Consider the following 23744-nt stretch of genomic DNA (forward strand, 5'->3'; position numbering starts at 1 on the left):
CAGATAATATCTCTCTCCACTTGGTTGATTTCATTTTGACTGTAAGGAATAGCCTTAGATTAATTAGGACATTAGTGTATATTAGCAATTTTTTGTATTTTTTCTTAGATTAGCTTAATCAAGACATTAATCTTAGTAAGTGTTATTTTTTTGTTAAATTTAGTTGATAATGACATTGGGGTCTTGCTAAGCAACCCTATCATGTAAAAAAATCCTAAAAACATAAAACCCCATGAAAAATTAGAAATATGTAAAAAATTATGTATTCTATCCTCTAAGGAGCATTCAGCTTTCACAGGGAGAACTATGAGGCAAGATCTTTCCAAAAGAATCAGGCTAGTACCCCTGATTGAATTGTGAAGCAAGATCCTTCCAAAATAATCAGGCAAGTATCCCTGATTGAACCAATAGCACTAATACACTCACGATGGAAAACGGGGAGAGTTGAGATAATGGGGGCTTTGGGGTTGGATTCATGTGACCATTATTTACATGGGTATCTCCTAGAATGGAACCCAATAGACATCTGACCATGATGGCTCAAGAGCTAGATATTAAACCAATGATGGAAGCTAGGTTCAAAAATCACATAACCCCAAAAATAAGATAAAACATTCATGTTGTTCTTGCATTAATGATGCCTACTAGGGGATTGAGGGAGGAAGAATAATATAGTTATCCTAAGACAAGACCCTCTCTCATAGCCAAGCTCATTTTGAAGTTTGATGGAATGGGAGATCCCTATAGCCACCTAGTTGCCTTCAAACAAGCTTGTACTATAGAAAGGGTGACCTAATACTCAGACCAAGATAGATGCTTTTGGCTTAACTCTAGAGAATAACACTTTGTTGTCAGTAACCCAAGTACAACAATTCAAGCAGTATGTACATGAGATTGTGAGAGATTGCATTAGCCGTCTTAAGAACTTGAACAACAGGTGTACCATAGAAGAAAAAGCCTGCTAAACAATGTCAATCTTGCTGTTCTTGGGAGGCTTGAGAAGTAAGCAACTACATGATGCACTATATGCCAAAAGGCATCAAATGCTAGTAGAATGTTGCTTGGATGCCATAGACTTTGATGATAACTTTACGTACATCCCAACCAATGATAGGCTATGGTCAAAATCAGTAACCAAGATAAAACCCACAATCAAAAGAAGGCAAAGGCACCCAAGAGTGCCGAAGCCATAGCAAATATTGTGATCAAAGGATTCAAAGGAGTACTCAAAGGTGACTGAGAGAGTCAGGTCCCTTACCATTTATTTCGCTCTACGGATCGATCCGAACTATACTACTTAACCTTGACTGCCAACTCCATGGCATATTGTGGACCATCCACACCATACACGTCCCCGCTATTGCTTCACCACGAACTTGGGTGACGTGAGGAAATGATCACCATTAGGAAGGGGGGTTGTTAAACCACACTCCATTGTTTAACATCGTTTCGTCCTGCCTCACCTCTCGTAAGGCATTTTGCCATCTTACCCGCACAAGCCGATACTTAACTTTTATAAAACGATGCTAGAACATATAAAGTAGCCTTAACATGAGCTTAATGTCCAAATAGAAAAAGTCTATGGACTTAGTGTATATAGTTGCTTAAGACTAGTAATAGAGGTCGAATAATTTCTAAGTTTGATTGACTAGTGTTAAAACTAGTCATTTGTATATAGGTTGTTTTTGACAATAAGCAATGACAATCATTCCTTTATAATAACGTACTTGTGAGATCTCCCTCTTCCCTATTTGTATGCTTTTGAATCTTGCTTACTTGATGGATGCATGCTAGATAGGGTTGATTGTAGATTTTCTTATTTACGATAGCTTCTTCTTCTTCTTCCTTGGCCTATGTGAGAGAGAATCATCGTGAAGGACCATCTCTTCTTGCCTCCATCTAGGCATTGAGAGCTCTCTCTTCACCCTATTGGAAAGGAGCATTCCGATGTGATAATGGAATGAAGATGCGATGGACAAGCTAGCACACCCACAATGGGAAGTTGCATATGCGGATCGAAGGCAAGACCCAACGACACATGCTTCGGCTAGACTAAGCTAAGCTCTTGACTTGAGCATATCTGTGGCGCCGTTGCCAAGGACTACCCTTGGGCTTAGCTCCATTTTTCCATCCATTCCAAGCTATTGGGATTACCCAATATTGCTCGGTATTTATTAGGAGGTCACACTCCAAAAAACATACATTTTTGAAGCATTGGATGTATTTGCTTGTTGTTTTTTATTTTGATTTGAAGTTTATTTTGTATTAGGGCATTCTATTGGTAGGACAAAACTTTCGTTTTTTGGTAATCTACATGAAATTGGAGCCCAAGAGGGTTAGATTTCATTACTTTGATCCAAGAATTAGCTTAGTAATTGTGATTACCAGGGAAATCCACTTCAAAAACATTAGCATTGAGCTCCATTAAGTTGAACTAGAGTGAAATTGCCAATTTTTGTTCATGAATTTCATATTTTTTAAAATTATTTGTTTATGCATTACACAATTAATAGAGTAGAAGCGTGCTAAACCATCAAAAAATACTTAATCAATTATATTATAATTATTAATTATAATTTAGACTCTTAATCTCACTCCATCAAGTCCAAAAATCACAAAACCACTAAAAACTAGGCCAAACCACCTCTTGGGTAGGGGGACATGAGCCCACAGTCCTGCACAAAAAGACGTGAATCTGGACACATGAACTTGGAGGCATGAGCCATAAATTTGGACATGTGAGTCATGAGCCTAGAGACGTGAGTCGTGAGCCGCCTAGACACGTGAACTGTGAGATGTGAGCCTGGACACGTGAACCATGAGATGTGAGCCTGAGGGGGTGGGTATACCTAACCTAGCACGTACCAATTATTATAGCCATAAAGACCAGTTAGACACACCTACCCCCAAGGGGTCCTTGGAAGATTTCCTTATCATACAATTTAAAACAGCTACAAATCCAAGGAAAATTTGTGTCCTTTACAATTATTTAAAAATTAAGTACACTTATTACCAAATAGTTACACACCAATCCTATCATAGGCCCAGTTCCTAGATTTTCGAACCGCAGGTAGGCTCATTTCATACAAGGGAAGTATGTAATTCGAGTTTCTACAAAAAAGGCATGAGTCTCCATACGTGAACCTACATACATGGGCCAAGAGACGTGAACGTGGACATGTGAGCCTTGAGATGTAAATCTACAGACATCAGTCTAGATATGTCAGCTTGGAGATGTGAGTATAGAGGTGTAAACATAGACACATGAGCCTAGCAACAATTATATATATATATATATATATATATATATATATATATATATATATATATATATATATATATAATCTTTAAAAAAAACTTATCTGAAACCATTCTCAGACTTGATCGAGAAACATCAGGGAACTTTGATGCGAACCCGATCTAGACTAATTGTTCTTAGAAACAGGAGCCACCCAACGGGCTTGCAAGCTCCAGATTCACCAACTAGCTTTGTTAACAACACCTTTAATTTTATATAAAGAAGGCGTTTAACCACCCTATCTTTGGACACAACTATAGTGAAACAATGGGAGCAGGACCAGGAACTTCAAGGTTTGCTCCCATAGTAAGAGAACAAATCATATCAAACGCCACGATGTTTCAAACATTTGGCATTGATCTTTAGCTGGGTTTATCCCAAGCAGACCATGACCGACAAGTAGCCCAACAGCTACACGGGACATATCTCTTTTGTTGTACCACTTGGGACAAATGTTCCACAATATACACAAAAACAAGCACACACAATGCAAGCAGGAGTCATGCTCTCCATAAGATTCCATTACAGAAGAGCTCTCCATAGAAGTCCATTTACAAAAGTGCCTTTACCCACGGAACCTAGTTCCAATTCTTCTCTGTTGAGATGAGGAAAAATAAACACGAGGAAGGGTAAAGAGCCAATGTTTGGGACTACCTCAAAACCAAGGCATCCACAAAAGCAATCTCATAACATATTCTTAGCCGTGCAGTGAGCCTGCAACCTCGAGGCCTCACTGGCGGAGGATGTGTCATTGAAACCATGGAGTCCAACCCCATAGGGCAAGGGATCCCTTACCCTTAAATAAAGGGTGTCATGCAACCACCTCCTTGCGTTCTACTGCCACATGAATACGCAAGACATGTTGAGGATGGTGTTTGAAATGAAAAGGCCGCCACGTGAATATGCAAGACATGCTGAGGATGGTGTTTGAAATGAAAAGGGGGGTTGTAACCAACATAGCACCTAGAGGCTTAGAGTCGGGTAAAACCAGGCCAATCCATATCTCAAGGATGATATGGAACCAGGTATCCCATTCAATACCTAGAGAAGTTCGATCAAATTTTTGAGACCATGGGACGGATTGATGACCCCACCAAGGTCTACTCATTTGGACTTTGCCTTGTGGGCAGACCAGTGGTTTAGGTATCTAAACCCATTTCAAAAGGCTAGCTACGAGGTCTTTGAGTAGTGCTATAGAATTCCCATGGACTTTGAAGATAATTTCAAGGGAACTTGTTCCCAAGAATTGCATGTAGGTACTTTTGAAGCTTCTGTTAACATGAAACTTGAGGGAAAGGGGGAAGGAGTCCTCTTCTTGGCAGAAATAGGTAGAGCAATTAGCAGTTGCATTAATGCCACAAATGACCCAACAATGGAGAACGGGTCAAGGTCATGACTAGGCTAGCCAACCTCATCTTTACTTGAAGAGAGAACCAGTGTTGTGCCCAATTTGTCGAGCAAACCACACTAGTATATAGAGAATATCCACATTTGAGGCCTAGGCCAACTCTCTACTGCGCTTATTGCTGCTAGAGATGGGGAAACCATGAAACATTAGACTGCTACCACCAAAGAGCTACTCAAGCAATGCCTTTACCACAAGCCTTACGGCCTAATCCTAGGCAACTGTTGGTCTTACCAGCGTCTGCACATCACAATGCATCTCAACCTGGCCATGAATTGGCCCAACGAGGTATTCTCAAGGTGGTATGTAATGTACCCTTGCCACCACGAGTTCTTTCACCATAACTTCCTTTGCCACAAGTGACCCAGTTCACCAGTTGTCCCTGACAGAGATTTTCAAAGAAAGTGAGGAGGAGGAGACGGCTAACAATATCGTTTTTGAGCTACCTGTACCAAGTAGCCCACCCTGACAAATCCTAATTCATTATGTGATGGAAGGTAACACATGTACCTTGCATACATAGTAGCAACAACACCGTGAGGACGGGACTTAAATAGTGTGTCTAAACGACCACCTATGCAATGTTATCATTGTGTTGGACCTCATCGAGTAGCTGAATGTCCGATCAAGAAAGGGATGACAAGTACTCTTGTGAGTACCCCCACCTTGACTCCCTTATACATAGGTTGTGGGATAGACCACATGTATAAGGATTGCCCATTGAGAACTGGTACACCTGGAAAAGGGAATGAAGTTAAACCAAGCACCAGCATTAACTCGTTGAGTGTGCGAGATGGCTTCATCCACACAGTGCCTCTCAACGCACTCACACGAATGCAAAGCAGGGGGAGAGCTGCTACTCATGTTGCCACTAAAGCATCTGCTCCACAAAAACAAGGAACCCTAGGACAAGCAAGGGTCTTGTCTTCTAGAGAGATTCCCGAGCAAGCACGAGTGACTACACGCACTCGGAAGAGAAGGACCACAAAGATTGGCAAGGGAGATAGCCGTGTCACTATACAAAATGAATCCGATGAGGGGACATCTACAAATGTGTCATCTTCCTCATCTAATGAGGAGAAGACCTTGTTACCAATATCCCCTTGAAAATGGGAGCAAATAAATCCTGATCATCTGCCTAGAAAGTTAGCTAAATACCTGAACTCGATCTAGGAGGAGACGAAAAGGCTAAAGGCTGCTCAAGAGCTAGTCGAAGAATGCCACACTTTTATAGTGGTATTCTCACCCATTAGAGCTAGATGGAGCCCTATCGTACAAACCTCAAGCAAGAGGAGGATAAAATGATGCGGGACTACATTGCTAGGACCAAGTATCTACATATGAAATGTAGTATCCACAAGAGACCGAACAATCTATCACTCATCAATTGATTTTATGATCAATCTCAAGAGCAAGAGGCTTCATGACCAATCTCTACACAACTAAGCACTACATCTTTGATGAGTACTATTCGCGCGATAATAGACTTGGTAGATAACCTGCAAGATAAAGATGTAGAAGTCATCCACCCGAACTAAGAGGTAGAGGACGCATCATCCAAAGCTTCGTCGTCGGCCAAGGGTGCCCAACCAGTCCTAGTCAAGGACATGAGCATGGATGAGCTAGCAGAGTACCTACTTGACCATTTAGGCTAGCAGTGTGGCAGGGACAACCCCAAGCGCAACCTCAAGGCCAATCCCAATGAGCACCTCAAGCAAGACACATCTAACGAAGAGACATGGTTTGGTGTGTAATTTGCTGTCGAAATCATACAAGCACGAAGTGTCCAATGTTAAGGTTTAGACAACAACATTATTCAGCTCATTGCCAACACCACGAGAACCACGATACAACCCATTGTTGGTACCAAGGAAACCCAACACCACAACCTATGCTCTCACCACGAGCTCTACTGCCCATAGCAAATATTTCTCAACCGACGACACATAATCTAGTGCCCATTCATTAGAACCCTATACCCACCTTTGGTATTACCAACCCAATTGGTTCCTCCTAGAACCAAACAATGCAACAATACTCGGTGACATTGTCAACGGACTCTAGAGAGTCTGAAACAGGAGAGAGATGAGTCATAAGAGCAATATGACTCATGGATATTCAAAGCAACCCCCAACCATTGACTATACTTCTTTGTTCAAGGCCATGGTGCAACAAAGAGTGAGGGACCTCAACAATATTACAGGTACGCTACCATTGCGATGTTTCCATTGTAAGGGCCCGCACCGTGTTGCTGAGTGTCCTCTTAGAACCATCACACCTAGTGTTCAAACTCCATCATTGAATCTAATGCCAAACCCCAATGTCATTCCGTATGGAGGCACATGTTAAAAGTGTGGATTTGAACATGCCTTCAAGGACTGTCCAAGAGAGTGACAATCACCCTAGTGGCAAGGGCATTGCCACTTCGATGAACCTTAATCTATCAAGTGTGCAAGGAGGACTTATTCATACAGTTTTTGCGATAACTTCGAAATTGCCTTCCTGGCATAGACAACAAGCGATCTCTCATTCAAATTAGCTCTTTTCAAAGAGAAGAAACCCATTGACTACAAAAGCCTTCCAAAGAAACTTAAGGATTATCCCAACCCCATGTTGGAGAAAGAGCAAATGAAGCAGGTCCAAGAGCTTGTAAGGAAGGTGCAAGCTACACTAGAGCCAAGACTCAACCAAGTGGTCAAGTACGAACCATTGATTCTACCTAAGTTGATCCTTGACAATATCCCAGAGCCAATCATAGAACCGTTAGTGCTTGCCAAAGACCTTGACCATAACCGTAACCACTCTGAAGGGACCACAAAAAGAGCCAATTTCGGAGCCTCTACCTCTAGAACCAATACAACCAACTTCCACATTGCTAGATGTAAAGAATAGGTGAGGTTGCTATAAACTTGGATTGCCTCCACTAGTGTAAGTTTATTTGGTTTTCATGGAGTAGACTCGAGGAGAAATTAGGTGACAAGGATAAACTATGCCACCTCAAGAAATTGTCGAGGTTCAAGACTTGTCCTTTGTTCCACATGAACTGAGTTCACAATCCCTTTCAAAGAAAGGAAGCTTAGAAAAAAGATAATTCTTGAATATAAGCTTTTAAGTGCAAAGATTATAGCTATGGACGAGTCAACTTCGGAGTGACTACACGTCAGTTTTGAGGAGTAATGTTTGAGAAGGAGAAGTACGTTACGTACTTGATACTAACCATATGGTTAAGCGAGACCTAATATGTAGGATAGGAGCCCAAGGATTAGGAAAATCAATCTAATTATAAGGGTCAAGACTTACAAGATAAAAACCCCATATGTATAGCTTTTATTGGCGAAAGCTATCTAAATGAGAGTTCTATGATGAGTGGGTGGTTGTAGTATAGACTTGCAGTTCATGGGCCATGTTTGTATCCCCACTCCTACCAATCCATAGGGATGAAGACAACAATCTACCAATGGTGTCCCTTAGGACAGGTCCTAAGAGTATGGGACACCATGACAAACAAGTGTGTGTTTGTATGGATGGAAGCCTTGACCCCAATTCTGAGGTAACCTGACGTACCGAATCTATGATTGGGTTTTGGTGAGCTTGAGCGTGCTAAACCTAATTTGGATTAACAATGCACATCACACTTGCTTCTCACGTAGTCCACTCATTATCAACATCTGTATCATCATTTTGATGATCCTTTGTGTAGAGTAGTATAAACTCATGCCTTGTGCCATGATCAACATAGTATAAAAGCCTTGAAATGCTTCGATATGAACACTCCATGTTTGTATAATAGCCTTGAAATGCTTAGATATGAACACTGCCCATCTTTGTGATCCTTTAGTTCGATCCTCCTTCCCACTTCAGAATACTTCAAAAGCATCATCCTTGTGTATTTTGGCATTCTAAAGGACTTGCTTGAGTATTTGTCACTAATTACAAGGTTGTGCATGCACGACACATGAAAGGTACATATGGTTTGCAAGCTTGCTAGATCAATCGGTGCATTTGAAATTGCTTCCCCAGGTTGGGTCATGGAGCCACAACAAGCCATCAATTTTAACATGGATGTTCAACATATTGTCAAGCATATATAGTGTATATAAAGAGCCATTGCAAGGCTATCCATGACCTGTACCCCAGGAATCTGACAATTATCAAGCTTGACAAAAGCCTGAAAAACAACCATTAGAACAATCAATCATCGCCACCCAAAAAAGGACATGAACTTTGCCATATGTTCTACTCTAGTACATCATTACAGCTAAACTAAATGATCCACCATAAAATTGGCATATATCATGAATGAACTTTTTAAAAATCACATTAAGGCTCCAAAGTGTCCTCTGTTGTATCATTAACTTTGGAAAGCTACATCAAGGCTCAAACATACATTGACGCCTTAAGTTGCTTACCGATCCCTCTCCCTCTATACTTTCATGAATTGCACTTGCCATCATGCATTGTGTCTCTTGTTTTGCATGGAGTCCTTACACCACTGAGCAGAAGGAGTGCCTTGACCATCCACGATCATTCCACTGTCACCTTGGTCCTGAAGTTGAGAAGCTTTGGCCAAACAAAAGTGGCTGGAAGTTGGCATGCTTCCTCTTCAAAACTTAAGGAAAGTGTACCCCTTCAGTAATATTTTATGTTGTACACATACAAAGGCTTTTCATTGCAACCATATTTGGAATAATACCGCAAATAATGCCTTCATTAGTTTCAAATGCAAAAATCAAGACATGCACCCCTCTAACAGGGTTTCCTTGATGCAAAGGCTTTGCAATCTCATACAACAATAAGCATCTCAATGATCTCCCTTAAATTCCCATGTTGAGCTCCTTGGTGATCTCAGATAACCAGCTCTTGTGTTCCTTTTTTTTGAACCACTACTTGACTGTAAGAGCTACAGCTGTACTCCCATCTCACCAAGTGAGAGTACTTTCACTACTGAGGGGTGTGCAACCCCCAATTTCCCAGGGGTTGCAGGGCAAAACGACCTCAGACACACATATCAAGGCTATTCCAGCTTCACGTCTCTATCCATACAATTACAAGCTTCTCAGCTAGTGGCAGAACACAACCATAGCTAGCTGAAAAGAAGATTGTATATTTCCTCGCAGGGAAAAGCATACAACAACAGCAATGATGCATGCACCAAAACCACAAGACAAGTCTCAACTGTATGCAGCTGCATGTATCAGCTTAACCAAAAGCAAAGTTCCACAATTTTGGATAACAGCAAACAAAAGAGCCCACTAACAGTAATAAGTTAACTTTTGACGGCATGAACCCTAAGAGGCAGGTTTGGCAGCAGCAGATTCTATGGCATCAGCTTGGGCAGCATCGTCCTTTGTTTTATCTCCACCGCCCCCTGCTGCCTTCTGAACATGAAATTTCTTCTTCTGCTTATTTTTCTTTGGCTTGTTACCAGCCTTAGGAGGTGCCTGCTGGCGATTGTTTGGATTGTTTGCCAGCTGGGGATTGTTAGGATAGTTCACCACCTGGGGATGGTTCAAAACCTGGGTATGGTTCACCAGCTGGGGATGGTTCATTACATGGGGAGGAATCAAATGGGGTCCTTGCAAAGGATGGAAAGGCAAAAATGGCCCACCCAACTCAGGTCGAGCACCTACTGCAGGCCCAGTAGCCATTGGGAAGGCATTTGGTACAGTAGCACCAACAGGAAAAGGATAAATCATACCAGGTTGAATCGGGATTCCAGGTTGAAGTGGGATCTGGTGGTGCATTCCAGGAATAGGAAGCAACCCTCTTTCACTTGGTATAGAACCCAGCAAAAAGTGACCCGGCAGCTTTCCTCCATCATTGATTGGATGTTTGGTGTTATCCTTCTTTGTAGAATCTGGCACAGAACTTCCAGGATAACCCAACCACCTTGGGTTTGTTATCCCATCAATCCCAGCTGGGAAGGGCACATCCTGCTGTAAACCATTTGGTTGAAAATTGATCCCAAAAAAATTTGCTCCGGGTGGCATACCGGATTGCCAATGATCATTTGAGGGGTTCGAGAAGCCAAACTGTGGGTTGTTTTTCAAATAGTTGGACAGCAGGCTAGTATTCACCGGATCCAGATGAATGCCAGAAAATCCAGGATCATTTTGAAGGTATCTCAAGGCTAATTGATCCACCTCTTCGATCATACCCTGGCCTAATACAGCTGCAGGATCAGGGTGAGCACCATGAGCAAGAGGCTTGTTCAGGAGGAGTTGAGCCTCAGAAAAAGCATTCCTTTCATGCAAATGAGGTCCTTGGAGAGCCGAAGAAAAGCGTCCTCCATCTGGTTCAAATGCATTGACTCGCAGTGGTGCAATTTTGCTTTCCTGTGCCACATTGTCTCTCCCCTGACCTGAGCCCCCTGGATGTTCATGGGAAAAAAGCTGTATGATTTTGAGCACCTGTATACAAAAAACAAAGATAAAAGACTCGGTAAGATAAACAATGGGATTTGTCCCAGAGAAACTGTCTGGCCCAATCCCATGCAGATAGGAGAAACCACCATGGTACCTGGTCGGCAGAAAGCTCACAATCGAACTTGCCCCTCTGGCTAAAGTTGTCTCTAAGCACATCTCTAGCAATATCATCCGCCAAAGGCAAGCATTCCCTAAAAATGTTGAAACGCACCTGCCGAAAAGAAAGGGGACAATTATGCTTGTGTTCATACATCTTGATACCCTTGAATGATGCCATACAAGCACAAGCTCCTCCAAAACTCAAGAGGATAAAAAATGGGACGGCAGGGAGAGAGAGAAGATACTATGTCTACAAAAGACCCAAAGGGTCTATGAGACCAAAAATTGTGGGCATATGATCCATGAGTAAACTGGACGTCAGGACAACATTAAAAAGAAAACGAAGCTGCCAAAAGAAAAAGAGAGACAGATTATCACGTGGGCAACAAGAGACATGCTATGGCATGTTAAGCCCTTATTCAAGGGCCAGGCAAAAGACTGCACAAGCACTTTTGACCCAAGACTACACTAAATAGTGGGACTTCCCACAAAAATGCTTGAAGCATCATGCATATATCACACTTCCTAGACTGGACCTTCAACTGGTAAGAAGCCAATAGGACGACCAAATGGACAGCAGGCACAACAGAGTAGCAGTGTGGGCAGCGACTACACTAGTGGGACTTCCACAAAAATGCTTGAAGCATCATGCATAAATCACATTTCCAGTTGCTAGACTGGAGCTTTGAGTCTTTGGCAGGTGAGAAGCCAATAGGAAGACCAAATGGGCAGCTAGGTAGGCCAGCAGCATGGTCACCCAACCCGCTGCCAAACTGGCCAACCACAACTATGCAATCGCCCAAACCTTCATGAAAGGGCGACCCACTGCACTCCTCCGTCAACCCCAACTCCTCCATGAAAAGAGCAGCCCACTACACTCCTCCATCAACCCCAATGCATGATGCATAGTGCAGCCTTACTCCTTCCTTTGGTCTTCACTTTCTTGCCCAACTGCTGAGGGAGTAAACCAGTATTTTTGGTAAAATAGTTCAGATCATCTGTTGTAGAGATTTTTTTAAGCCAACACCTTAAAGACCCACATCCACAAAGACCACTGGATACATGAATATGGCTTTACAAAACCATGTCTTTCGTCTTCTGATTTCATCAGTTTATGTAGACCACAACTGTCACATGCTTCATCACACAATTGAGGATTTCTAACTTTCCTCCTGCGATCTGCATTCTAAAATGGACAAAGAAGATCGAAGAGATGATCAAACACAGGCATTGTACCACATACATGAGACCACTTACATGGCACATAGGAGCAAGTGTATTCATATGCAAGTTCAAAGAACAAAGGGCTCCATGGATCGTATAGAGCACAAGATACACAATGTACGGCACTTCTTTCTTCACAAGGCTTTGCTACTTAGGAGCCCACTCATAGCATGTCACACCCCTGCATTGCCTGTTAAGATCACAAGGTCTCACACCATCTACTTGACTGATCCAATGTACCAAGGTCCAGCAAGCACACACACACACACACACCCCAGTAACCTTTTACAAAAAGACTTGAGGTACAGCCAAAAAGGTATCTGAAATCTGAAACGGATAAGTAAAGCTGCAGAATGCCGCCCGCAGGGGGAGGAGGGGGGGAGGGGGGGGGGGGGGGGGAGGCGGCAGAGAGAGATTGTCAAAAATTACCATGCATATATAAACAGTGTGTATGAAGGAAGAAAAATGTACCAACCTGGGCAGCATATGACCCTTTGGAGTCTTGAAGTGCTTCGGGCACAAGGTTTAAGCCACCATGAGAGGCAGCCTCAAACACACCAAAAAGCTCTTTTGTGTCAAAGTTAAACAAGAAAAGTTTAGTTCCTGGAACAACCCGTTCCACAATGTCTCTTTGAGCTTCTGGCAGACCCAAAACACGATAATGGAAGCACTCCCTCAGTGTTACGGAGCTGCACAAGAAGACCAAGCCAGCAGGCCCTCGTCCTTCTCTGCGGCCTTCTTGACATGTGGCCCGAAGGCGATACTCCTCTTCAGCCCTGTGACGTTCATTGAGAGATGGCCTGAGTCCATCATCAAAACCACTTTTCCTTGATTTCGGTGGAGAACCAAACCCCCTTTGGCCTGCTCTTGGAGAAGATTTGAAGTCCCTTCTCCGCATCCTCCCAGAGGAGTCCATACGATCTCTTGAGGGGGATTCCCACCTGCTTCTCTTTGATCTTTCAGGAGATTCTAGCTCCCTTCCACGAAACTGCTCGTTCTTGGCCGGGGACCCTCTTCCCCCTCTTGGACGTCTTCTACCAGGGGAACCCCTTTCCCATGCCCCAGATTGTTTAGAATGCATTCTCGCAGACATGCTTCAAATCCGAAACAATTTCCTGTAAAGTCGACCAAAAAAACCACCTATGAGTTTCAGATAATCTACAGCTTAACAAGCTTCAAATTAGATGACAAGCTTTTCGGTTTCCTAAGAAATAGATCCTTCTATCAGTTAAAAGAAAAACCAGCCAGCCATGCTCATGACCTCCAAAGGAGGAAAAGGCACTGGTGAGGGTAAGTCCCCTCCCTGGCTTGCCGCTCTCTGAGATAACTACCTCGGACAAGGAAGAGAGGGGGGTGTTACATGCACTGAGGTTGATCGTGATAACGCACAACAGGGCCTTCTTTATACCTTTATGTAGTGAGAATCTTTAGCATCCAAATTCATAGAGTAGAGAGAGCGAGAAGAGAATGAGAGAGTGAAGTAGATGACACCTTATTGGATCCCAAATACCCACTGAAACCCCCCCCCCCCTCCCTTGCAAGCACGAGTATTTGCTTATATTATTCTTTGGAGAATGTTGTACAATGCTTGAGAAAACAAGCGATATGAATGCCCAACACAAGGACGAGGAAGACCGTACGTCGGCTGAGTATCCACCAACTGTAGAAGACTCTTTGGGCCACTAATGCAAGTTTAGATAGCTGTAGGACTGCATGTATGCTGGCTGAGTGCTGAAGAGGACTTCAATGATAGCATGGAGATGATTGGATGCTGAACTGCTGTTGTACTTTGCTGAAATACTGAATGAATGAATGAGGAATGAAGCACTTGTTTATATATGTCCTCCAGGAGCAGGTTGGCCAGCATATGCTGTCAGCCAGTTCCCTGTTGGACAAATAATGTTGAAAAAGAGCATTTAATGCTATTAATCAGCATAAAATGTTGAGCACTGCTTGATGTTCTGTTTCAAGCCTTTATACTAGCTGCTACTGATTTCTTAAGCTGGCCGACTGCTGCACATACAGAGTTAGGCTGTCAACCTGTTGCAAATGCTGGCTGACTCGAGCATACCGGCCCCAACTGCCTGTCATGTGGCTGGCCTCGTCTGCTGCCTAGGGCTGTGAACAGCCCTCGGACAGGCTGATTGTAATTTGATTGAACACAATGCTAATCAATACACTTAAATACACTAAGATTTGATGGACACTTGCTCAAATACAAGAAGTAAATTGCTGAATTGACAAGAGACACACAATGAGCCGGAACGGCCGACCCCTCCCTCAAATAAAGTATATTGATCTTGGAGAATCAAGTACATAGTGTCATGGGCATTTTTGACTAGATTTCCATACCAATGCATATGAATACAGTATTGCAAACAAGTGGTTGTCGATGTAGACTTGCAATCCACACTACCCTCTCAAGTGTCCATGTTCCCTACCATCTGCTCTCTATCGTTCCACCAACACACGGTCGCAACAATATGCAAGAGAGAATGTAGGACAAGAGAACACTACACAGGGTATGTGATCTTGTAATCCGGTTCCTCCCTCCTGCTACTTGCTTCCATATTTAAGCATTAAAGCTTACCAATTGCAAGTAGAGTCAATGACAGTGGAAGTCTTCGCGCTGGAAGTCCTTGGAGTGAAGAGATCTTCGATTTGTCGCATTTCTTCACGACAAAAGTCTTGAAGAGGATGAAGGGAACCTTAGGAAAGCTTCCCCTATGGTTCAACTTGAGAAAGGAGGGTTGAAATTAGGGTTTTCAGAAAAAAGACCAAAAATTACGACAATAAAGAGAGCTGTTTTCCTGAATTTCAGTCATTGGGAGTGTGTAGGAGAATGATTAGCATCCGGAAACACTCTTGGAAGCTTGAGAATCACCTTAGCAAGCTTGGAAATGGAGTTGGGAAGGAGAAAGTGCAGAAAATGCAACCCAACAGCCCTCATGAAGGAGGCGCCAATCTCTAGAGAGAAGAGGAGTGAGGTGGTGAGTTGTCCAGTGTAGATGGCAGGCAGGTGCTTTGTGGAGCAAGCTAGAGCGGACACATGGCTGGTTACTCCCTTTGTACAAAGGAGATAAGGTCTGGGCGGTGGACATTGGGTTATGTCCACCTCGGGACATTAGTGTGTGTGAACACCGGACTGGTTATAATTTATAAGTGAGTTTTGGTCGCCCAAAACTTAATGTAGTATAAATTAGTGCTAACTCCTAAGGCTAGGTTTATGACCAATACTTACCACCTGTCACATGCCACATAACCATGTTAGCAGACAGTTTCACACGCACAGTTCGCGGGCGGGCGTCCCCTTACCCGGAACTACACATTGGTCAAGCAAGCATGAAAACAACATGCAATTTCAATTGCAAGCAAGCACATAAAGATGCTATGCAATGCAACATTGGTATGGACAATCCACGTTCATGAGACTATACCAAAATAGACGTGCTCCAAGCAAGTACACGAGGTACCAGACCCAATGGAACACCAATCCACCAAGCATTTCTGGGCATGTACACTGAGGCACAAGTCCCAACGGAAAGCCAAGTCCACAGTATCACGAGTGGCATCAATCCCCGGCATAAACAACTGCCATGGACACCAGTCCAATGTACATACATGATAAGAAAGCACAGGTGGACCAATTGGATGGCCAAATGGTGACATTCCTCCCGGCTTCTAAACAGTTGTCCGCAACTGAAAAGCATCCAAATATGTCTGAAGCACATGCGGGCAATCTCTGAAGAACTCTTCATCTACCCATTTAGCATCAATGGGAAGATAGTTCTTAAACTTCACAAGGTAACGCCTCACAACTTTGCCTGCAGCAAGCTTGCGTTCCTTGTGATACACAATCTGCTCTGGCTGCAAGATCTCCTCAAGCTCATCCACTTCTGGTGGATCTTCAATGACCGTTTCACTGGGCTCCGGTCCTACATACTTGCGAAGGAGACTCACATGAAAAGCATTGTGTATGTGCCAATGACTAGGTAATGCCAATCTGAAAGCCACTTCATTGATATTCTCGATCACTCGAAAAGGCCTATAGTACCTGGTTGCAACCTTAGGATATGCACCCTCTTTGCTAAGCCTCTTTGCAAGTCTTGCTTTCTCAAATTTCAGCAATACCCAATCATTCTCTTTAACACCCAATTGCCTTCTATGATTGTCAGCAACCTTTTTATGCTCATCTTGTGACCTTGCAATGGCTGTCCGCACTTGAGCAAAAGCAATATCCAAGTCTCTTACATACTCATCAGCTGCAAATATCTCATCCTTGTGCGAAGGATGGGTGGTAAAACCACCTTACCATAAACAATCTCAAACGGGGCCTTTCCCGTAGATGCATGCATCGTGTTGTTGTATGCAAATTCCACAAGCGGTAAGTACTTTTCCCAAGAAGACTTCTGATCTGCCACATAACATTTCAAGAGATCCAACACGGCTGAATTTGCAACCTCACTTTGCCTATCCGTTTGAGGGTGATAAGCTAATGAGAAGTCCAATTTAGTGTCCATATTATCAAATAAGGCCCGCCAAAAGAGACTTGCAGTCCTGGGATCTCTATCCCCTTCAATGGACTTCGGCATTCCATGATGCTTGAACACTTGTGCAAGATATATTTTAACCATATGCTCAACTTTGATGGTCTTTTTGACTGGCAAGAAATGAGCTTGCTTGCTAAACCTGTCCACAATTGTCCAAATTGTATCATTACCCTGTTGGATCCGTGGCAAGTCAGTCTATAATGAAATCAATTGTAATACTTTCCCATGGCTGCGTGGGAATAGGCAATGGCTGAAGCAAATCTGGTGCTTTTTGCCTATCAAATTTCACCTTTTGACAGGTGATACATGCACGTACATGTGCCTCTATGTCCTTCCGCATACCTGGCCAAAAGAAATACCGCTCAATCATGTGCGTAGTAGGCATTATGCTTCTATGACCAGTATATGAAGGAGCATGGCACTCATCCAAAACCTTTTGCCTCATGTCAGACACCACACATAGGCAATTATCTTTCATGAGATAACCCTCTTTGATCACATATGAGGCATGTGCATGACCAGCCATCAAATCAGCCCAAAACATGCATACACACATACACACACACACGCACGCACGCACACATGCATACGCATACACATAAACTTCCGAGAGTCAAGTGTTATCACAAATACATTTGAGACCATCAATGTAAGAGCTCATATGAAAGCTAGAATACTCATAAGTACCTAAAAAATCTCAAGAGATCATATCACAAGAAGAGTAGAGAGAAGCAAAATTGTTTGCATAGGCATCCTCGGTACGAGCCAAGTATGCACGTGCTGCATCCCTCGGTTGCATGTGCAACTCTTGAGCAATCATTGCTATTGCATGATCCATATAAGATTCAGCTTCCTTGGCCTTCAAACAGTCATGTACCAATGGATCCTCGCGACGGTAAAGATTCAATTCTTCTTGTTGTGCATGGAGAAGAGCCTGCATATGAGTAAGTTCAGCCCTCAAGACTATAGACTCTTCAACCTGCATCTTCTCTTTGCCACAGGACGGCTGTCCCACATATTCATGTTCTCTATTGTGCACCACATGAGTTTGCTCATCTTGTAAAGCATTGGAGGCATGCATTTCAATGTCCCTATCTCTTGTGTTAGCATCTCCAACATTCATTGTATGGTTGTCCATAATGTCCTAAGTGTAGAGTTCATGGTGATCGTCTCTCACGATAGAAGTGAAAGAGAACCGTATGCTCTGATACCAATGTAACTTGGTTGAACACAATGCTAATCAATACACTTAAATACACTAAGATTTTATGGACACTTGCTCAAATACAAGAAGTAAATTGCTGAATTGACAAGAGACACACAATGAGCCGGAACGGCTGACCCCTCCCTCAAATAAAGTATATTGATCTTGGGAGAATCAAGTACATAGTGTCATCGGCATTTCTGACTAGATTTCCATACCAATGCATATGAATACAGTATTGAAAACAAGTGGTTGTAGATGTAGACTTGCAATCCACATTACCCTCTCAAGTGCCCATGTTCCCTACCATTTGCTCTCTATTATTCCACCAACACATGGTAGCAACAATATGCAAGAGAGCACGCAGGACAAGAGAACACTACACAAGGTATGTGATCTTGTAATCCGGTTCCTCCCTCCTGCTACTTGCTTCCATATTTAAGCATTAAAGCTTACCAATTGCAAGTAGAGTCGATGACAGCGAAAGTCTTCGCAATGGAAGTCCTTGGAGTGAAGAGATCTTCGATTTGTCGCATTTCTTCGCAACAAAAGTCTTCAAGAGGATGAAGGGAACCTTGGGAAAGCTTCCCCTATGGTTCAACTTGAGAAAGGAGGACTGAAATTAGGATTTTCAGCAAAAAGACCAAAAATTACGACAATAAAGAGGATTGTTTTGCTGAATTTCAGTCATTGGGAGTGTGTAGGAGAGTGATTAGCATCCGGAAACACTCTTGGAAGCTTGAGAATCACCTTAGTAAGCTTGGAAATGAAGTTGGGAAGGAGAAAGTGCAGAAAATGTAGCCCAACAACCCTCATGAAGAAGGCGCCAATCTCTAGAGAGAGGAGGAGTGAGGTGGTGAGTTGTCCAGTGTAGGTGGCAGGCAGGTGCTTTGTGGAGCAAGCTAGAGTGGACACATGGCTGGTTACTCCCTTTGTACAAAGGGGATAAGGTCTGGGTGGTGGACATTGGGTTATGTCCACCTCGGGACATCAGTGTGTGTGAACACTGGGCTGGTCATAATTTATAAGTGAGTTTTGGTCGCCCAAAACTTAATGTAGGGTGTACACACTCACTTATAAATTAGTGCTAACTCCTAAGGCTAGATTTATGACCAATACTTACCACCTGTCACATGCCACATAACCATGTCAGACAGTTTCACACGCACAATTCACAGACGGGCATCTCCTTACCTGAAACTACACATTGGTCAAGCAAGCATGAAAACAGCATGCAATTTTAATTGCAAGCAAGCACATAAAGATGCTATGCAATGCAGCACTGGTATGGACAATCCCCGTTCATGAGCCTATACCAAAATAGACGTGCTCCAGGTAAGTACACGAGGTACCAGACCCAATGGAATACCAATCCACCAAGCATTTCCGAGCATGTGCACAGGCATAAGTCCCAACGGAAAGCCAAGTCCACAGTATCACATGAGTGGCATCAATCCCCGGCATAAACAATTGCCATGGACACCAGTTCAATGTACATACATGATAAGAAAGCACGGGTGGACCAATTAGGTGGCCAAATGGTGACACTGATGACACTATGAGCAATGCAATGCTTATGTTTAATGCTACTGATGCATACCTATTTCTAAGGCTCACTCTACATGCACTATCTGATGAATTCTCCAAGTGGGTTAAGAGGACTGGTTCTTGACTAACCTCTAAGGCTTAGAGACTGACCTACATAGCTCGTGCTGCCTGACTACCCCTGGACTGAGGGCTCACAATGGAGTCACGGCGTACGACAAATATTTCTATAAAAAGGTACTACTTCGGTACAAAATGTTGCATTGATGATCATGCCACCGTGTCAATGTGTACCCCAGTGCAGGGTGCACATGACATTCCCTACTGCTTAACTTGGCGGCAGATTCAAAGTTTCCAAGTAGTCCGCCAACAAACTGGGAATACTCCTAAAAGAACTCTTCATCCAGCCATGCTGCTTCATGAGTTTCTCGGTCGTTGAATTTCCAGTAAAACTGTCATATTCTTCGATCGGAACCATGCTTCTATCTATGGAGGAGAATTTTCTCTGGCTCTTTGACTTCGGCTTCCTCGATCGTATCTGGTTGTTGCTCTTCTGATGATAGATCTTGCAATGTTGGACCTACATATGACTTCAACCAAGAAACATAAAAGACATTGTGCATAGTACAACTTTCCGGCAACTTTAACTTTAAAGAGACATCACTTAACTTCTGAATGACGCGAAATGGGCTAAAACTTCGGAATGAAAGCTTGGGACAACGCTTGCCCACTTGCTTAAGCCGTTGTTTCATGATGCGGTGATATACCCAATCTCCCTTCTTAGAGTTAACATCTCGCCTAGATTTGTTGGCTTGCCGGATATATGCTTCCTAAGCTACGACATGGCGCTCCTTAACTAACTCAATGATTTCTGAGAATGTCTCGGTTGTCTTATTGGCCTCTAGAGATGGTGATACCTGTCTCGTAAAAAGAGATGAGGACCGGCAACCAAATGCTGTCTAATATGGCGTACAGCCAATACTCGATTAGTGAGTATCGTTTAGAATTGCCTAAACCAATGGAAGGTATCGTTCCCATTTCGATTGCTAGTCATCGTAGTATGATTTGAGAACGTCAAAGGCCAATTGATTATAAATTTTTGTTTGGCCATCTGTTTGAGGATGGAATGCACTCGACAACAACAACTTAATCCCAAAATAGTCCAATAATGCGCTCCAAAAATGGGACGTGAATTTAGGATCTCTATATGATGTGATTGTCCGTGGCAAACTACTAATGGGATACCAAAATCGAATGAACAAGAAAGCTATGTCCTCGGTTGTGGTTGTCTACTTACATGGAATGAGCATGCAAAAACTTACTAAATCTGTTCACAATAATCATACACTGGCTGTTTCTAGATCCACCTGAGGCGGGAAGAGGACCTACGAAGTCCATATTGATGTCATGAAAAAGTCCTTCTGGAATACGCAAAGGTTGAAGTAACCCTGCTAGTTTCATATGAGGAACTTTCATCTTTTAACATATCTGACATGATTGGACGTGTTGGTAGACCTCCCGTCGCATCTTACGCCAATAGAATGATCTCTCTAACTTATCCAAGGTACTCTTGATACAGTACACAGAGACGGTTCTTGAAAAACAACCAACCATCATGTATACTGTAGTGGCCTGGTTTTGAACCAAGAGCCAATTGATATTGAGTCTCAAACTCTTCCGAATCTGGATACTATGCCTTCATTCTGTCCAAGTCTTTGCCTGGAATTTCCAGCACAGTGGACTCCTACAATGTCTGAATTATGTCTTTTCAACTAAGAGCATTGGCAACGGGGTTATTTTTACCAGGGACATATTCAATCATTCTCCCAAATTGTTGGATCAATCAACTCCATCTGCATTGCATGTCACTCCATCGGGCACTGGGCATGGTTTGCAACCATTTAAGTGCCTAGTGATCTGTCTTAACTATGAAGTCTCTCCTGTAAAGGAAGTGCTTCTAATGTTTAAGAGCGGTCATCACCCCCAAAAGCTCTTTGTCATACACCGAATAATTTTTTTCGGCATTATTCAACTTGCGGCTATAATAAACCATTGGCCTACTATCTTACTGTAAAACAATCCCAATGGCAAGGTTACTAGCATCGATAATCACCTCAAAAGAATCATCTCATGACGCCAACTTCAAAACTGGTGACTCCGAGGCAACTTTCTTCATTGTTCGAATGCCTCTAGAGCCTTGTGCGTGATGGAAACTTTTTGACAACGAGTCTTCACGCCCTTGAGTAAGTCCGTGAGAGGTACTGCAAGGTTAGAAAACTTGTCTGTGTGTGTGTTGTAGGCCTCTGTAATCTGGACATAGGCCTGTGTTATTGATCCTCTTTCATATAATGTGTTTCATATAATGTGTATTAGGACTGTTTCTTAAATATGTCATCCATAGCCAACTCTGTCTGGAAAACCATAACCCTAGAAAAGGACCAGAAACAAGCTAACCCAACCCTAAAAAATCAACCAGGTTCAAACCCCGCTGAAACCATCCCGTTGGTGCGTGGCTAGGCCTACGGGCTAACTATTAGGAGGATCTACTCAACAGAAAAAGAAAAAATAAACAATTAGTCTGGAAACCCTAACCCTAAAAGCATCTCTAAAACACTCGCCCTAAACGCACTTCTTGCACTACTCCAAAAAGCTCATTTCTGCTAAGAACCTAGGCAGGGAACAGATAAATCACCTTACAATGAGGTTTTCAACAGCTTTACAAAACCCTAACGAGTCGGAGAAACGCGAAATCGCATGCGCAGTAAAACGGAGGTAACGATAAAGAAAAAAGCAGCATACCTTAGAAGAGCCCTGTCAATGGGGCAGCCAACAACACAGCCCCACGAAGCCCTTGCTTTAAAAACAAATACATACTAGTACATCATTACATGTACATAATATACATACAATAATAATCAAACATGCCTCTATATACCTAAGAAAACATACAAACATATGTGTGCACAACATAAAGATTAAACCATAAATGTATACAACTTGAACATACAGCCATATACACACACACACACACACACACACACACACATATATATAACATGCATATACACCACACATGAACACATACTTGACACTCATGAACACATGCATTCACACATTCGTATGCTCCCACATTTAAACAATTGGATATTGCCATTAAATGCCTTGTTTTCACCATCATTTGCTCTCTTAAATGGTTATTTATAGAAATATGAAATGAACTTATGAATCCACCATAACCCCAAGGATAGCATGGAATTCCCAGTTACCCTCTCCCACCATCCCAAACCATGAAGCCCAGATTATCTTTTCAGTAATTACATAGCATTTTACAAAACATAGTATCAATTGCAGCCCAGATTATCCCCCTTTAGTTACACTTAATACTGAAGTGGTAAAGATTTTGAATAACAAAGGCATTAGATATCAGGGGGCTGACTGTTGGCGTGGAAAGAGGTAACCTCTTATCTATGGAGTTTCAGTTAACCAAGAAAGAGAGAGACTTGATGACTCAGGTGCTGGAGTTGCTACATAGTGAATTATGCTCCACAGCCACATTGATATTTCAGTCTAGATTAAGGACTGGTCTTGGATTAATGGTGTCAAATTAAAGGACTAGTCTTGGATTAATGGTGTCAAATTAAAGGAAGGCAAAACTAGGGATATTTATGCTTTAATGAGAAAAGGGGATGCTAATGTTATGTACTGTAACAAAATATGGAATGTAAAGTCGAGTGCTTCTCGCTAGAAAAAGAGATGGCACCTGATCTGGAACTATCAGGTCCCTAGGAAATTTCAAGTCTTTTTGTGGAAGGTTTACATGTGGGCACTACCTATTTATTGGTTATAAGCTGCATAAAAGAAACATGGCTAGTGGCATTTGCCTTAGATGCAGATCTTCAATAGAAAGTGGCAAGCATGTGTTTTGGGAATGCCTAGCCTTAAGGAGCACTTGGTGCAAAATGACTAAGTGGATACAGAAGGATCTAAATATGCA

At 42.7% G+C, this 23744-nt stretch overlaps 1 protein-coding gene across 4 annotated transcripts; it reads right to left on the reverse strand.

Moving 5' to 3' along the window:
• Nucleotides 1-8427: 8427 nt before the first annotated feature.
• LOC147633699 (uncharacterized) lies at nucleotides 8428-22706 on the reverse strand. 4 transcript variants are annotated; one of them, XM_086804706.1, is made up of 5 exons: nucleotides 22550-22704; nucleotides 12927-13566; nucleotides 11223-11339; nucleotides 9957-11113; nucleotides 8428-8871 (listed from the first exon to the last, which is right to left on the reverse strand). In XM_086804706.1, the coding sequence occupies exons 2-4, from the start codon at nucleotides 13542-13544 to the stop codon at nucleotides 9992-9994; spliced, it is 1857 nt and encodes a 618-aa protein (XP_086660832.1). In that variant the 5' UTR covers nucleotides 13545-13566; nucleotides 22550-22704; the 3' UTR covers nucleotides 8428-8871; nucleotides 9957-9991. The 4 variants fall into 4 exon arrangements, with proteins under 4 accessions (XP_086660832.1, XP_086660833.1, XP_086660830.1 ...); XM_086804707.1 differs by lacking the exon at nucleotides 8428-8871 and having other exon boundaries at nucleotides 9373-11113; nucleotides 22550-22706; XM_086804704.1 differs by lacking the exons at nucleotides 8428-8871; nucleotides 22550-22704 and adding an exon at nucleotides 13783-13819 and having other exon boundaries at nucleotides 9373-11113.
• Between the last annotated feature and the right edge of the window lie 1038 nt (nucleotides 22707-23744).

This window comes from Cibotium barometz, chromosome 11 (assembly GCF_041138505.1).
Source record: "Cibotium barometz isolate CiBa-2024 chromosome 11, ASM4113850v1, whole genome shotgun sequence".
In the NCBI taxonomy this organism is placed as follows: Eukaryota; Viridiplantae; Streptophyta; class Polypodiopsida; order Cyatheales; family Cibotiaceae; genus Cibotium; species Cibotium barometz.